Here is a 17024-nt window from a genome sequence, read left to right as displayed (position 1 = left end):
TGTATGTTGCTGTAAGTATTTAAGTGTAAAGCACACTAAGTTTACCATGCACACACTCTGACTTGTCATAGCAGCAGAGACACAGGTTTGACTAATTCAATTTAAAAAAAATTGCTCTGTTTTACTTAAAGAATGGAATAATACATACCAGTGCTCTACCATGCAGAATGCTAGGAAATCTGGAATTGGCTAAACTTAATTGTACAGGGTACATGGTCACGTTAATATTATTAATTGCATCCCCACCACCACCTCCATGCTGCCACAAATCAAAATAAATTCCACGATGAGGTATCTGTGTTAGGTGAAAGATTAACTTAAACAAGACACAAACGTGAAAAACAAAGAGTCAAATACTAAAGTTAATACAAGTGGACGTCGTGTGGATGAAGGAGAGGGTTCTTGTTGGCTTGAATTGGCAGTACTCACTGAAAAGTTATCTTCAGTTCAGTGTTTAGCCAGTTATTTAATTTGCATTTTTTCTTTTAAAAAGTCATGAACATAAATAGCTATATCTTTATATAAAGTATATGTGGTCTTGAACAGTATAAATACGATAAGGGTATTTTACCAGCACTTCAGCACTTACTCTGATCACTTTAATCGACAATCGTTCCAAGGCTGAAGGACGATTAATCGATCCCAGAGCAATGTAATGCCGCTCATATGCACTACGTTCGTTGGTGTGAAATTGAGTTATGAGAGGCACTGAAAACTGGAACTGTACCTCTGAAACCGGTCAAGCTAACTCATTATAACGCATCTCCATTTTAAGCAGAGTGTGATATTCACCTTTTGTACAGGTAAAAATCGAGTCTAAAAAACAAAATACAAAAATACCCCGCAAAAAAAGTCAGTTGTAGCCGAGTATAAAACTGGTGTGTGAACTTTTATTAAAGGGGGACCTTATAAACTGCAGCCATATAGTATATCGATTATGCGATATCGATGGTGCAGCTCACGATTGGTCCAGCGCTCCCACATTTGGCGAAGGCGCCTGCGCTGCGAGTTGTGGCCTGTAGGCGGCGACACAGAGCCCCCCGCTCGTGTAAAAACAACATCTCACCTCCTTTCTTTAGTCCAAGTGCTGGAGCACGTTTGAGTGACCATGGAGTGCGCTCGCTGTCATGTAGTTCGGCGTTAACGCGGCGTGAATAGCGGGAGACCCCGGTACTCTTCGAGTGGACACGCGGGGGCCGCAGTCGAGCCATGGCAGCGCGGGAGGACGGGGAGGTCCCGCACGGCAAACCGAGGCACCACGACGGCACCGCGAGTGTGAACAGCGCCGAGGGCTTCAGGAACGGCTACGTGAAGAGCTGCGTCACCCCGCTGAAGCGGGACCGTCGCGGGGGCTCTCTGCTGAGCGCGTGCGGGCTCTGCAACGAAGACGCGCTCGACTCCAGCCCGCGGAAGGTGTCTGCCCTGTACGCCGGCGCGGTCGCGCTGCTCGCGGCGGCGCTGCTCGCCGCCAGGAGCCTGCAGGGCGACCCGCCGGGCGACTTGCGCACTTTCCTGTGGGGCTTCTCGCAGTCCGTCAGTCCGCTGTTCAGCATCGGCTGCGCGTTCTTCTTCCTCACCTTCTACCTGCGCCGGAAGAAGCGGGAGAGCGGCAGGTGCTGGCTCGTGTCGCTGCCCGCCTCCTGCTACCTCGGGGACTTTCTGGTCGTGCGCTGCCTGCAATGGGGAGAGGAGCAGCACCAGATGCAAATGGTGGGCCGGCTGCTGTTCGTGCTGGGCTGCGTGGGGCTGCTCACGCTCGTGCCCACGCTGCGGCTCAAGCACAGCGTGCCGGTGCTGCTGTTCGCCAGCGTCGTGTGGCTCGTCTCCTACACGAGTCTGAGCGGGCTGCCCGCGCTGCTCCGGCCGCTCTTCGCCTGCGTCGCCGGGGTGTGCGGCTCCCTGCTGGGGCTCTGCTTCGACCGCCGCCACCCGGCGAGGGAGCCGCCGGGCGGCGGCGCCGGCGCCGAGGAGAAGGTCCCCGTGATCCGACCGCGCAGGAGGTCGAGCTGCGTGTCCCTGGGGGAGACGTCCACCAGCTACTACGGCAGTTGCAAGATGCCTCGCAGACCCTCGTTGCCCTGCATATCCAGAGAGCAGGTAGGGCTTCTCTCTACAGATCCACTGCTTTACAGTGTGCAAGAGTATCTACAGATCCTACTGCTTTACAGTGTGCAAGAGTATCTACAGATCCTACTGCTTTATAGTGTGCAAGAGTATCTACAGATCCTACTGCTTTACAGTGTGCAAGAGTATCTACAGATCCTACTGCTTTATAGTGTGCAAGAGTATCTACAGATCCTACTGCTTTACAGTGTGCAAGAGTATCTACAGATCCTACTGCTTTACAGTGTGCAAGAGTATCTACAGATCCTACTGCTTTACAGTGTGCAAGAGTATCTACAGATCCTACTGCTTTATAGTGTGCAAGAGTATCTACAGATCCTACTGCTTTACAGTGTGCAAGAGTATCTACAGATCCACTGCTTTATAGTGTGCAAGAGTATCTACAGATCCTACTGCTTTATAGTGTGCAAGAGTAGGGCCCACTGATCATCCACATGTCCATGTGATGAGGAAAACAGCCACACTTTAGGTCCTGACAAACAGCCACAAAGAGCACTGAGCTGCAGAACCACACCAGCTCCATCAGCCTAGTCCTGGAGGAATGAACACAGCACATGATCAGGGAGCACCTGAAGTAAAAGAGAACACTGACTTGTGAGTGGTTTGCTTTGGTCATATCACAGACTTCAAGGTGATGTATTTATTGTGGGTTTTTTTTTTTTTAAATATCGAGCAAGGGACTTTGTCCAAACCGTTTGTTTACTTCAACTGCAGCATTTCTCTTTTAAGCAGAACTCCTACATACTTTCCTATGATAGTACTTCATGCCATTACTGATGTCCATCCGCGTTCGTTTGGGAATACATTCATTTAAAAGTTCCCAATCAATGAAATGCATCAGTATCACAGTATCAAACCCAGCAGCCGACCAAGTGATGTGGCCTTCAGTCCCACATGACTGTAGTATTGTCAACAAACAGAAAACCGACAGTGAGCAAAGGCAGGGATTATTCCCTGTCTGTTTCTTTACTTCTTCTTCTTCAATGTTTTGTTTGCCTTGCGTCCACGAGCCCGTGCAAAGCTGCATGAAAACAGTCTGTTTACATGCGGTAGCCAGCAGGTCCACCGCAGAGAGTGATGCTCCTTTCCCCTCTGCACGACTTCTGTAAACCAATACACCAATATCGAGTGGTATCCGCACCAAAAGAGGATGATCGTGTTGCATACAGTGTGTTGCGAGACAAACAAAAAAGAAAAATAGCTCAAGAGAGCTGCTGCCTCAGTTTGTGTGTGGACAGGGTAGACAGATTGACAGTGGTTTTTATTGCAAACAATATATTTCAATACAAAACAATGCAGTTCTGCAGTGGCCGTCAGCTCACACACATTGTTTCTGTGTCCTTCGAGCGTAGTTAGGAACGATAAGAGAACTAAGAATGTACATCCAGTCTGTCTCAGTTGTTGTCCTGTTTCCAGCGGTTGTTTTTCCACCTCATTGTGTTTTAGGCTGTTGGCAGTCACAGTGAGTTGGGCCTTAACTAAAACAGAAAAACAGTTTGGATCATTAAAACATAATGTATGAATTAATACCTGTACTTTTATGTACCAAGATTAGTTTTCCAGTTGATTGTATACACTGCGCACGGCACATTATCATTTTCAGTTTTTTTTTTTTCAGTTGGACAGTTCAAACAATACATTAGTTTTTTTAATTCCTAATCTTTTTTTTATATTGATACATTAATTGAGTGGTTCAGTCACCCAATCATTTCCCTGTCCCCCTTCCCGAACAGATTTGCTATCCAGTGTGTGAAATTGCATGAATGCAAAGTGTTGACAGGAATGTGGGAAACGTATGAAAAGAACAACACAAACTTGTTCAAAGATGTCCACGACTGAGTAAAGTCATGGACATCTTATCAGCTGAATATCTGACATGCATTGTAAATATAACCAAAGGCCATTGTTATCACCCACGTCATCGTCACACTGTCCGTAAGAACACTTGGCAGCCTCGTGAGTAAATATTTTTTTTTGTTTTTCATGAGTTAAAAAAGACAGACAACATACACAGACTCCACAATACACCTGTTTGTGTGGACGTCTTATTAGAGATGCACTGAAGTCGGAATTGGCTGTTAGTAGTGAGTTTTGGGGCAAGTGTGTGGTTGTTGTGTCTGTCTGTTTGTAAGCGTCAGCCCTACGGGGAAGCTTACCAGCAACATGTCCGGTGTATTGTGCCCACTGCATGCTGGGAATAGATCTTACTCATCAGGATGGTATGATATCCCATAATAGCCCATAACATTGGAGAAAAGCTGTGTTAGATTGTATGTAGATTCTAATGAGAAAAAAATTCCTTTTTTCTTCTTCAAGATTACAGAAATGTTTAAAATTTTACCTGCACCAAGCCTGATTATCAAAAATGAAGAACAAAAAACTGGGTATAAGAATTTTTTTCCACACATTAATGATTGATTTTATAGAAAAAACATCAGTTCCTGCGTCAGAGACGGGCACAGAAAGACACAAAGGAAGACTTTGAAAGGAGTCACTCAGGGTTCACTGGTGATGTCACGCATGTTCTTCATCTTCACACACATTTTGCACACAAAACGGTCAAACCCCCCCCCCCCCTTTCTGCTGCCTGAGAGGGTCGCTGCTTTTTGGTTGCAAAGAGGTTAGGGGGTTGGGGGGGGGGTTGTTTTTGGTGTCGCATCAGCACGTGGTTACATACAAAGCAAGTTCATCATCACCGTGGACAAATGGTTTGGCGTCACGCAGATGAACTAGACATGATGTTGAATTTGGTGTGGATAACGGACACAAATGAGCAAATTTAATCTTACAGTTAACAGATGTAGACAATGTTGCGCTCGAAACAGTTTAAACAACACTTTGTCACCAAAGGCTTTTTTTTTTTTTTAAACTGTCAAGTGTGTGTTAAAATCATATTACAGGACATCCCTAAAAAGACACCCCCAACACTTTCAACAAGGGCCTTTAATTATGTGGATTACATGTTTTACTGCAGGTAACGACAGAGACAGTACTTGACGCTGTTAAACTGAGACAGATACAGTTAGTCTCACTGTCAAGAAGAATCTAACTAAGACTAACGGCCAGCAAACTTACAAAAGGGGTAATGGCGTAAACACGTGGTGACTGACCAGGGTATAACAGGGTATATGTGTCCCAATACTCTTCATCTGTTTACTTATATATCATGACACCCCTTGTGTGTTGACACTGACGTAGATTTGAAGACGTATGCAATAATGACTGTCATACCACCATGGCAATTTTTCTATTGATTGTTAACTGGAAATAAGCAAAGTTGAGATTTGACTATTTGTTGAGTTTGCGATCTCGATCCGGTGCCGTGGAACATTTCTCACACTGTGAAAATCCATTTGACATTTCATATTCATGGTGGAATCATCCAATGTGTTCTTCTCAACCCCTCCACTTATGTGGACTCAGATTTACTGCAAGTCAACGGCATCATAAATATTCAAGGCAAAAGTGCTGCTTCAGACAAATGAGTGCCCAATGGCCCGAAAGACACCGGGGCGAGAGTTGAGCCAACAGACACCTGAGGTTGAGCCCAACGCTTGTAGGGTCAGCATTTTGATAATTAAAATAGTTTGGCTTGCTTTTGTTTTTTTAGGCTTGTCATTTGTCATGAATGATTAGGAATTAAAGAGCTGCAACAGCACATACAAGAAGTTGTAATACCTGGTACCGAAAATCATGTGTAGCTTCCATCCCAGTTTTTCTTATTTGTAAATCAATTCATAATGAGGAGTATGAACATATATTTTTCAAAGTTTCAGAAGGTTTCAGATGATACAACTACTTCTTCATCCACCAGAAGTATACACCAGAAGTTCTGACAGACCCCTGATCCAGCTAAAAGTATTATCTGGTATTAAACACCAAAAATTGATTTAAAGTGGCTGAATACGTATTAGTTCAGGGTGCAGTGTGTAAAGTATGCGTAAATTCTAAAACATAGACCATGGATGCGCATCTCTTTTAGGTTAAGTCATAGGGTCTTGCTTTTGTTGTTCCTAAACTACACTGAAGATTTTTGACCACTAGTAGTGCTGTAGAGCAACGCTTCTAATGAGCAGCTTGTCTTTAGTGTTCTAACAGCGCGAACATGCGACTGTATATATGTGCTTTTCCCAGTTTTTAATTTCATTATTTACATGTTAGCTTTCCCTACTTGCTCCTACTTTTTATATTTCTAGGATATTGCTGTTGGTAGTTTGGCCTCGTCAAACTGTCATAAAAACAATGTTTTCTTACAGACATCTCTGGCCGTGTGATAGAAATTATAAATGGCATTCCCTGGATTAACACATTTTTACTTGTTAATTGTTGGAGGTGGTAGTGTGTCCTTAAAAACAGCTATGGGCCAGTAACTCAGGAGAAGGAGACAGCAAGTGGAAATGTCAGACCACAAAGGTGCACTTGCTTAACTAGTGTATTTCTAAAACCAAATGACTGGAACCCGTAGTTTGAACGAGACTGAGCATGCACTTGTACTGAGAAACACATATTTAGGTTTTCCAAGAAACTCGCCTTTTTTCTTCAGCCCATCAAAGCTTTCATAGGAAGAGTATTTCAGCAAACGTATATTGCTTCTAAGTACCTACCGTGTATAGTGCCACAGAAAAGGTTTCCAAGTCTTTGACTTTGAAAGGCATAGCTTTAATAAATGAGGGCTACATGTTACAACAAATGCCAACACACTGTACAGCTCCGCAGATCACGTACAGATTTAGAACGGCTAATTCAAATTCAGCTGTCTTATGGCACAAATTTCAACGGATACTCGTCTTTCCAGTTTCCATACGTTGATGTCAGTTTCCTGTGTCATATGAGTATTATTTTAGCACCAAGATGATTTAAGTATATGACATTCCAGTCAAGCAAATGTTGTTTATTACTCTTAAAGTTTTAGTTGGTATTATTTTCTTCTTGTTGTTTTTTCATTAGGACAAGCGAAGAGATTATTTTAAGGCCTAACATAGATTGATATTTCTTTGACAGTGATTTAAAGCATCTTTAGTTAACAGCCACTGATAGAATTGCACCACCCCATTTGAATAAATCATACCATTATGATCCATTTGTGATCGTAAAGCAAGAATCAAACAAATAACGAGAATTGTTTTCAGTACGTCAAGAGTGACTTTGTTTTTCTTAAAGGTCAGTTTCTTGCTCGGTTTTCCTTCGCCTCTATGCGTTAGTGAACGCTGGCAGTCTGTAGCTGAGCTCTTCTTTTTTTTTATCGTAGGTGCGATCCTTACATTTGTCAGGACCCTTCGTGGTTGATCTTTGTCTCATGCAGGAATTTGTCAAATATTTGCTTTGCGTAAGTTTTTAATCTATGTTTTTTATAAAATCTATTTCAGTTTCATATTGAACTCAAAATTCATTGGGATTAAGCCACTATGATTCTCAATTCAAAGGACTCTGCTTTCCTCCTGTAAAGAGCTGTGGAGGTCTGGCCTTTTCGAGAATTTTGTTTGTTCCTAAAATTTCAAGTACGAGGAAAAACTAGTTCTCCTAAAATGCTCCTAAGAATCCATCTGTTTGTGCGTCAATGCCGCAAATGGCCCATTTATTGAAACAGCATTTATTATGAAATCTTGGAATGGGACAGAGGTAGATTTGTTGCATTAACTGTGACACTAAGTTGAGTTAAATTCTCCTTCAGTAGCATACTGAAATAAATAAGTCAGTTAATCATGTAGATGTGAAGAAGCCTTGTGTAACTTTGTATTTGCCAAATGTTATTTCGAGATTACTCTCACAATTTGAGACTGTCCAATAATCGCAAGGGTCACAAATTGAGACTTAAAATTTGGTTAACACTATTGGCAAGTTTACACATTTTCTGCTGCATATTTTGGTCGTGGGTGTCTAGAATCATGTATTTCAAATATCTGTTTTTACAAAATATTGATATTGTTGTTATCCAACCTGAATGGTAAACCTGTTCTTCACCAAAATGATGTCAACATGCATCTCGGGGAACCAGTTAGTTTTATTTTAAATAAAGAGAATGAGGTGGAGGTTAGAAGTAGAATTATTGCATTTGAGCTTTTCATGGCAGAAACCTAAAAGCTTTATGTCATGAGTAAGGCCCAATAGGCAGTGCAGGCTGTGATTCAGGGAGAAGGCCTACTTTTTGTGTGGTTGCCACTCCACGGGGGCAGGCAGGCGTAAATAATATACTTAACTACCCCCCTCCACCCCTCATCCAGACAAGAACAAGAGAGGCAGGCTGCAGAGAGAAAGGTTGGAAGGGAGAGCAGTGAAAACGCAGAGCAGCTCTCAGCTGTCACGTTCGCTTGCTGTAAAGCCATGTGGAATGATATAACATTGACGTCACAACCCAGTGACGTACCACAGGGTGATTGCAAAGAAGGGGGGGAAAAAATGCCAAGTCTTATTAATCGCCCTGTAGAATATAGTGTCTGCCTCCAGCAGTAATGAGAAAGGAAGACATTGTCCGTCTTCAGACGGTGTTGCAATAGAAAGAATATTAAGGTGGAAAAAAAGGTGCCACGGAGAATTGCGCTTAACGTCCTCTTAGCTTGTTTATCCTGAAAATAATTATAATCAGTTTTATCCTAAATGTAAATATTTATAGTAAAACAATGCGGTTGTTTTTTTTAAATTTATATTAGTGGTCTAATGAAATAACAATCATGACCAAATTAAATTACACTGCATGTGGTGTTTATACTGTCTCACCCTCCATGTATTTAGTGAAACTGTCTGCCCTTCTGTCTGAACAATATGTGTTATATTCAAATTGAAATATATATTTATATAAATGTGTGTGTCTGAGTGTGTGTATGCTGATTTTGTTTCATTTTCCAGTACACAGTAAATCCCACACATGCAATTCACTGCACCTTTATTAGTCCATCCTACTTTAAACAATTAAATATGTAAAGCATAAACAAATTGAACCTTATTGGACTTGCTGCTGTGCCTCTTTGGCCCTCTTCAATATGATTTCTAATAATGTCTATAATGTATTTTCTTCGTCTTCCTTTTTGTTTATTAAAGAAAAACATTAAAAAGAACCTAAATTATAGTTTTTAATCTTTTCATTTTATACACATTATATAACTGGTATTCGAATTAACTGTAACCTCTAAAGACTGTGCTGACCATTACATTTCTTAGGTCATCTCTAGTTAATTTGTGTGTGTGTGTGTGTGTGTGTGTGTGTGTGTGTGTGTGTGTGTGTGTGTGTGTGTGTGTGTGTGTGTGTGTGTGTGTGTGTGTGTGTGTGTGTGTGTGTGTGTGTGTGTGTGTGTGTGTGTGTGTGTGTGTGTGTGTGTGTGTGTGTGTGTGTGTGTAAAAAAAAATGAGTCGTCTGTGTGAAGTTTAAAAAGTATTACATTTATGTGGCAGCAACATTTTTTATAATTTAGGTTAAAATGTTTGCCTTTTGAATTAAAATGGACACAAGTGCTTTTCGTGTGACTTTGAGCTGATTATTATGACATTCTGTAATTCTGTTCGATGGAATGTAATATAAGCCGAGCTGTTGTTTAGCTGAGGGAGAATGACATGTGACGCTAACCTCAGTGCTTAGGAGCTTGTATAACAGTTGCAATATCAAGAACCAAGATGTCATAATTCATTGCTCAGCAACAACTTATCGGTGCCACAGGTAGCTTTAATGGTGCAGGTGAATATTTTGTAAAATGCCAACTCAAGGTCTGATTCAGCACTTATGAACAATTTTTCCCCCCAGGTGTTTCTCTTGAAATGTACATGGTACACTGTACATTTATTATTTTGGGAATCGCACTGATCAAAATGTGGCATGTTGGTATTGGACCCAGATGGTTTGACAGTGTCTGTTGAATTACACTCCCACTTCCTTTAATGCCAGAACTAGTTTGCAAACCTGCTTTTAATTTTTCATCCGCAGCAGCAGCAGTGGTAGCGGCAGAAAGGGTTAAGTCGAGCGAGGTGCTGTGTGTGTGTGTGTGTGTAGCTGACTGACTGCAGAGTGAAACAGGATGCAGCGACTGCATTGTCAGCCTGCTGGTGTGAGTGCAAACAGATGAGGAAATGCTGGAGCGGGTACTCCAAAACTCAGGTTACCCTGGAAACGGTTTGCGTCATGATCACCAGCAATTAGCTTGCAGCTCTTTAGTTTTCATGATAGGACGACCAGAGCTCAGCCCGATGACTCCGGTGTCTGAAAAGTCGCCATTGAAAGAGGAATATTCGTTCTTGCCTCTTCCTCAAACATTTTGTTTAAAAAATAGTCCATCAATTATTATTTTTATTTTAGAACAGACGTAGTGTTATGGCTTTTAGATACTCTGTTTTGAACAGCTGAAAAAGAGCTGTGCTGCATGACCTTTTTCTGTTTTTTTTCTCTAATTGGTCTTGATGTGACGTCCTGGTCTTGTTCTGTTATCTATTCAAAGCTTATTTGAGTTTATTGAGGCCCAGACGAGAGATGAGGGCTGTCGAACCAGTGCCATCAACTGAGTTTGGGATAATTAGACCTTCTTTTTTTTTCTGCCAATGCCGATCAGCTTCCCATACTTTGCCTGTTTTCACTACATGAAAAACGGGCAAATGTGAAGTGGCTAGATCAGATAAGTAATGACAAAATGTTCCCCCCGAGCCGCTGGCTCGATTTGCAACACAACTGAGCTTTTTAGTTTGAGGAAACGTTGGAGGTTTTCTGCTCAGCGCGTCTCAACGGCCTTTGATTACACCACACGGTTCCCAACAATGCAAACATTTCAGGTGGCTGAGCTTTTTAGTTCAAGATGAGGTTGTTGAACCTTGCATGTGTTGGCTGTTTGTTCAGTCCAATGACAGGGTGAGAGTAGAGGGAGAGAGCATGGGTAGGTTGTTTTTTTTTTGTCATGGGGTGTTATGGTTGTGTTAGAACGCTGTGACATAGATGGTGGGAGCCCTTGTTTAATATTCTGCTGAGGGAATTAAAGCAGAATGCAGAAATAGAGGTGAGGGTGTAGTAATTTCTTTTTATTTAAATAACTAAATACAATAGGTTTTACTGATAGTCACCAGATGACTTTATTGTTATAACATCACCCTTTCCTTCAATATTCTCAAGGCTTTGCTTGATGATCGAGAGGGATGTTTAGACAAGAGTGATATTTTTGTGGCATTGAAAATTATTAGTTATAATTTTTGTTTTTGCATCCTCACCGTAACATTACACTCACTTTGTTCCTCTTAATTTCCTTTTCCTCGTTTTGTTCTCTCCTACTCTTCTCTTATTCTCTCTGGTTGCTCTGTGAATTTCTTTCTGTCTCTCTCTGTGCGCCTCTTTTGAAAACGGTGTCAGCACTGCTGCTTTTACACCAAAAGGCTGTTGCTAAGTGACGGTTGACGTCAGCCGCAGCTACAGAGGAGGGCTTGTGTGTGTTTAGCAGCTGAGGGCAGATCCCACTGAAAAGGGCAAAACTGTGAAGCACTATTAGTCACTGCAATGAAAACCCGAACTTCAACCAACACGATCGGCATTTCCAATAACTGTGCACGATTTATTCTGAGGACTTATTGTAAAAGTAAATCTTCCAAAGTGGAACGATGAGGTTTAGACAAATTGTTTTTGGAGAAACTGCACCCGGCCAATCCCCACCCCCTTTTCTTCACTTTTTCTTTAGTCTGTGCTGTCTCCCTTTTTTTCTCACTTTAACCCCCATCCGCCCCTCCCCCAACACACGCACACACACACACAGGCTCAAATGCCAGACCCCCCCCCTCCCTTCACATAATGTAAGTGAGATTTTGTAGATAGACCTTGTGTCTGACGAAGGTCTCTGACTCTGGGCTTCAGTGTGATATCTCCCCCATCAGGCCAAGGTTGCTCTTGATCTGCTCACCATTGTTCAGTGTAATCAATTCCCAGGGACCTGTATCATCCTCTCCCTCCCCACCTCCTTTCTCCCTCCTGTGACAGCTCACGAAATTTGACCTGTAACGCGTCAGATAAACTTCTTCTGCTCAACTCTCATAAGCAGTTACACTGATATCGCTTAATATTTTTGTAAGAATTCAGTGCATTCCAGTCGCAGTGTGAAATTACTTTTGTCTGCTTCAGAGCTTCAGTACTGAACCAGCACAATTTGCCTGCGCTTGCCTGAAAGACACAAGACAATATTCTTGTTTTTTTATGTGCCAAAAGTTAAAAGAGCTTCGACACAGGAATTAACCAGTCCGTATCCAGCAGAAGACGCGTCATATCTGTCGCATCTGTGCTCTGAAGAGACTGTGATGTCAGTTATGGCTGATACAGGCTGCCGCCGGAGGTGAACCTGCACATCAGAGACTGGGGGTCTATGGGCAGAGTCATATGGAGCTCACTGATGGCAGAGTGTCAACACCCCCCTGCAGCTAATGCACACTGTGCTGTTCAGATACTGTCTGAGCTGTGGTCCGCCCCAAACTGTCAACCAAAATGACGCGCTCATGAGAGCATTGGAAGACTGATAGTCATGGATCTAGTCCTGATCAGCAGGGGTTTTGTGGCCAAAGAGCCTTTGCTTCAAGCAGAGGACCAGTTCACCTCAGACAAACTGCAGTGAAACCAAAAGACACTGAGGCTACATCCATACTACTACATTTTAATTTTAAAATGGCATTTAAAGAAACTAAAACAATCTCCGTCCAGATGAGCGTTCAGTTCCGTATAAGTTTTAATCCCGGTCACCTGAAAAGGTACTTCTCTTGACCATTCATGTACACTGGGCATATGTGTGCTGGTGAAAACAGGAAGCAGATTGACTACTCGGCACCTTGACAGAAAGTAGTACTAATGAGAAATAACAAAAATGACCCTAGACCGATGCTGAGGTATAACTAGTCTTGAAGAAAGAGTTTACAGCGTTTTGCCAAGTCGTGACCAATAAGAACCAATCAGGAAGCGACTGCATCGTTATTTCCAAACTTCTCCGTTTAATGCCCCTCCATACTACAACGCAGCACTGGCATTTCCAAACTAAAACATGGCGAGCAGGGTTTCCACACTTCTCTGTTTAAGCGAACAGAAACTCCGGAGTTGTGTGGACAGCAGGTGTAAACTTAGCAGGAGTGATGCATTTAAAACCAAAAGTAATGTGGATGTAGGCTGAATCCCTCTCACCTGATACTGTGGAGTTAAACAAGCTAAAGAAACACCATATTAATGTGTTCATATACTATAAAGGCTTTGACATGTTCTGTCCTACTTATATTTATATATATCTCAATGTATTGAATTGTCAGTGTGACCCTGTATCAAAGGACCGTCGTGATCAACAGCAGGCCCCCTGGCACGGTACCACAGACCCGGGGCATTCGGCTTCGGGTGCTCAGCTGCAGACAGCAGGAGTGAGCCGGGGTTAGGCATAGATTAAAGTTTTTATTTTAGCATAGATCATATAGAAAGTTACTGTTGTGTTACTGTTGCTAAGTGATCCAAAAATGCTGACGCACCAGGTCGGCTGTTTGTACCCGTAGCCAAAACACAGGCTTTATACAAATAAGGAATAAAAAAACAACAATGCAAATTACATTTTACATTTTTCTTGCCCAGCTAGTTTGCAAAAAACATTATTTTCTTTCTTCATTCCTCAATGGGCTTTTTTCCTGGTGCCAATGGCCACAAGCCATGTTTTGACAAGAGGCTCAGTACAGTGATGTTACTGTTTTTAAAATGAGTCTCCTATATATTTACTTAGGGCTCGCTAAATCCCCCATCATTATGCCCAGTTTAATCTATCTATTTTTGTATTTCAACTGAAAGAAAACAACAACACTGTCTTTAATATCCTTGTAAAAATCATAAACCGGACCCAAATAGTCTGCAACAATGATAAATTTTTTTCAACCTAACATAAATAATGGAGGGTTGTTGTTTTTGTTTAGTTTTTTACATTTGGAGCATTCCTCAATAGTAAAACTGCTTTTACCTGCAGCCACAGCCACGACAGGGAACAGAGACCAATTCATCACACTGTGCTCGAATGACACATTTATAATCATTGTACCTGTTAAGAAGAAGTGCTTGTTGTGATGCACCAGATCTGGCCTGGGCCAAAGCATCAGTATGGCAACTAATCACCTTTAATTGCTTGTCGAAGCAAAGGTTGATGAAGCTAAACGAGACCGGCTCAAAACCTTGTATATGTCTGGACTATGTATTGTCAATGAGGGAAATTTAATATGTAGATGAAAACTGTTGTGAAACCGCATTACGCCAATTTACATTTTCTTGACGTCATTGCATCGTATTTCTATTCTGCCTAGTGTCGGCTGGTTACAGCCCTTTATCTGTTTGCACATCAGCTCAATCAGACACAACACAGACTTTGTACTAGGGGAGCTGGCAGGATAAAGTCTGTTTAATATCCGGTTCAACTGATTCGAACATTTGTGTTCACATCGCCGAGGAACCTAGAATCTAGAAAAGTTCAGGGTTGCACTGAGCATGTGCAAGCAGCTTTCGTCTGTGGCCTCTAAAAAACTGCTGCTCTGCCTTTGACACACTCTCGTATGGAAAGTAGCTAAGGTTTTTCCCAAAAAGCCGCTGTATTTGTGGGTAGGTGCTTTTAAAAAAATCACTAGCCAGTGAGAAAACTCAGCAGGCCGACCAATAGTGTGACTTAGGTCAGTCATGCGTCACTGACATTGGGAGATGTAGCTCTGTAGCCAAAAACAAAATGAGCAGCCCGACCAAAGACTACCACCAAAGTGTCATGGAGGTGTCGGTCATTTATCATGTTTTTGGCACATGATAATCTGTCCACGCACATAATGCTCTGAAATGAACTGATAGCAACGGAGCAGTGAAAGAAAAAAAAACTGAAGGTCACATTCAGAGAAAACTACTCCTCAAAACAAACTTCAAAGTAAAGCAACTGCAATGGAATATTGAGTTAACAATCCCTAAGTTGATATTAAACATCATTGTCGTTTTTTTTGTCCATCCTGGATCCAGTGTGTCAGATTTTCATGACAACAACCTAAAGTGATATAAATACTGTCACCCTTTTTTCTGAAATAATAAAATTAAGACCAGAGTTTCAAAGGGACTTTGTAATTTATTCAACACAATATCTGAGGCAGACATTGTGTTGAATATGTTGTTGTGTGATGTGTGCAAATGGGTGTCACATGTATTGACTTGAGGATCATGATGATCATCACAAATTTACATTTTCTAGCTCTCCCTTTACCTTATTCTTCCTCTCTGTGATCAATGTTTGGCGGTATTGCTGATATATATATATATATATATATATATATATATATATATATATATATATATATATTTTTTGTGACCAGCAGTGCTCTTTAACAGCAATGCCACAGTGCTTCAATACCTAGAAATTTAAAGGTCCTCCAGTTAAAGAAAATGTGTATACTACACAAATCTTAGTAAACTCGGTACATGTAGGCATCACCTTTGTTCTCCTTAACTCTTGTTTAGTAAACCTGCCTCTGGTTTGTGTGACTCTGACTCATCTGACAGTCAGCCAGTGTTCCAGTATTTATGCCATGTGGCAAATGTCTCAGGTGATGCAGGCAAAGCTCGCCGAGCTCCGGGTTTATACTTAAAGATGTAAAACGCTGATCTCCGGTGGTTCCAGCATCATTTTGTGACCCACACTTAGTCAGCAGTGCCTGTTCTGTTGTACGGGACATTCTGGAAGCCAGCTGTCCTGACCGGGGAATCTGTGTTCAAACTGCAAACTGCAGGTTGGATTTAAGCAGGAAGTGTAGATTTGTCTCTTAAAACAATTTTATTGGTCTGTTATCTGCAAACTGTGTTCTGCACTTCATCACAGTCTCCTATTTCTTTCCCTCTTCGTTCAGGATGCATTTTGTTTAGTGTGCAGAGATTCGTGTTTGTTGAATGCATCGATAGCAGAAGATAATTATACACAAATAAATTTGATGTCCCGCGCTTAGTTGTTGTACGAGTAGGAGCAATAGGAGTGACTGATGCATCCTGTGATGAAGGTCACCCCCGAATAGCCCCTGGTTATATTTAAAATCAAATATCGTTGATGCAGTCATTTTTAAAGGCAGGAAGGAAAGTGTGTTTCTTTTGTGGTGGAGCACTAGTGGACGTTTTGCTTAAGCTCACAGTATTGTTTTTGCTGCTGTATCTCCATGGTTGTTAATATGTGTATGTTTGCCCTGATTTTAAATTATAAAGATTGTTTTACGGATAAACATCATAATTTCAGGGGTTTTTTTTCAGTCACTCTTGACCTCAGCTGATCTTGCTCACTTTTCTCCTTTGATTCATTTAACTCGTGAGCTCACTCTCTCTTTTCTATTTGCTGCATTCATCACCGAGAGCAAACTGGCCTCCTGACAGGTTAACGGTCTTACTTCGTTATGTGTGCACTAAACACCGCGGACTCCACGACGTGAAATATAGACACACCCCACCTCTGTACCGAGCCAGGGTGGATTATTCACATGGACCGTAATACATTTCGTAGCCTTACACTGCTGTAAGGTTTAGTCCCTGACCATATGTACCTAGTTCTGCAAACCATCAGCAGCGTTGCCCTTAAAGTGTGCCTACACAGAAAGAGTTGTAGAACGCGCACAGTTGCTCATTGTCTGGCCAGACCATGGGGAAGCCAATTGTTACACACTTGTGGCTAATTGCCTCACACTGAAAAAGGGGCTTTTTACCCCAAAACATCTGTGCCAAGTAGAATGAGACGACTGCAGTACAGTCTCAAGCACCTTAAAGCTGCATTTTTGATTCTGGCAGCCAGGGGGCAGAGTATCTCCTACAGACACGCAGCTTTTACATGCTCTTATAATGTTGTAACGTTCATAAGTTAGCAAACAGTTGGCTACTTTTCTGACACAATTTGGGGATGTCAGTGACGTCGGGAGAATCTCAACACCTTTTGGCTTCT

At 42.0% G+C, this 17024-nt stretch overlaps 1 protein-coding gene across 1 annotated transcript in view; it reads left to right on the top strand.

Annotated features, from left to right (window-relative positions):
- The first annotated feature begins 1053 nt into the window (after positions 1–1053).
- Positions 1054–17024, top strand: part of pde3b (phosphodiesterase 3B) — a 36709-nt gene continuing 20738 nt past the window's right edge. The window contains exon 1 of the mRNA XM_035628201.2: positions 1054–2097. Within this exon, the coding sequence (XP_035484094.2) occupies positions 1210–2097 (888 nt within the window). The 5' untranslated portion in view covers positions 1054–1209. The remainder of the gene's footprint in view (positions 2098–17024) is intronic.

Source organism: Scophthalmus maximus, chromosome 4, assembly GCF_022379125.1.
Source record: "Scophthalmus maximus strain ysfricsl-2021 chromosome 4, ASM2237912v1, whole genome shotgun sequence".
Classification (NCBI taxonomy): Eukaryota; Metazoa; Chordata; class Actinopteri; order Pleuronectiformes; family Scophthalmidae; genus Scophthalmus; species Scophthalmus maximus.
Note: the sequence above shows the minus strand (reverse complement) of the source record. Positions and strands in the feature narration are given on the sequence as shown.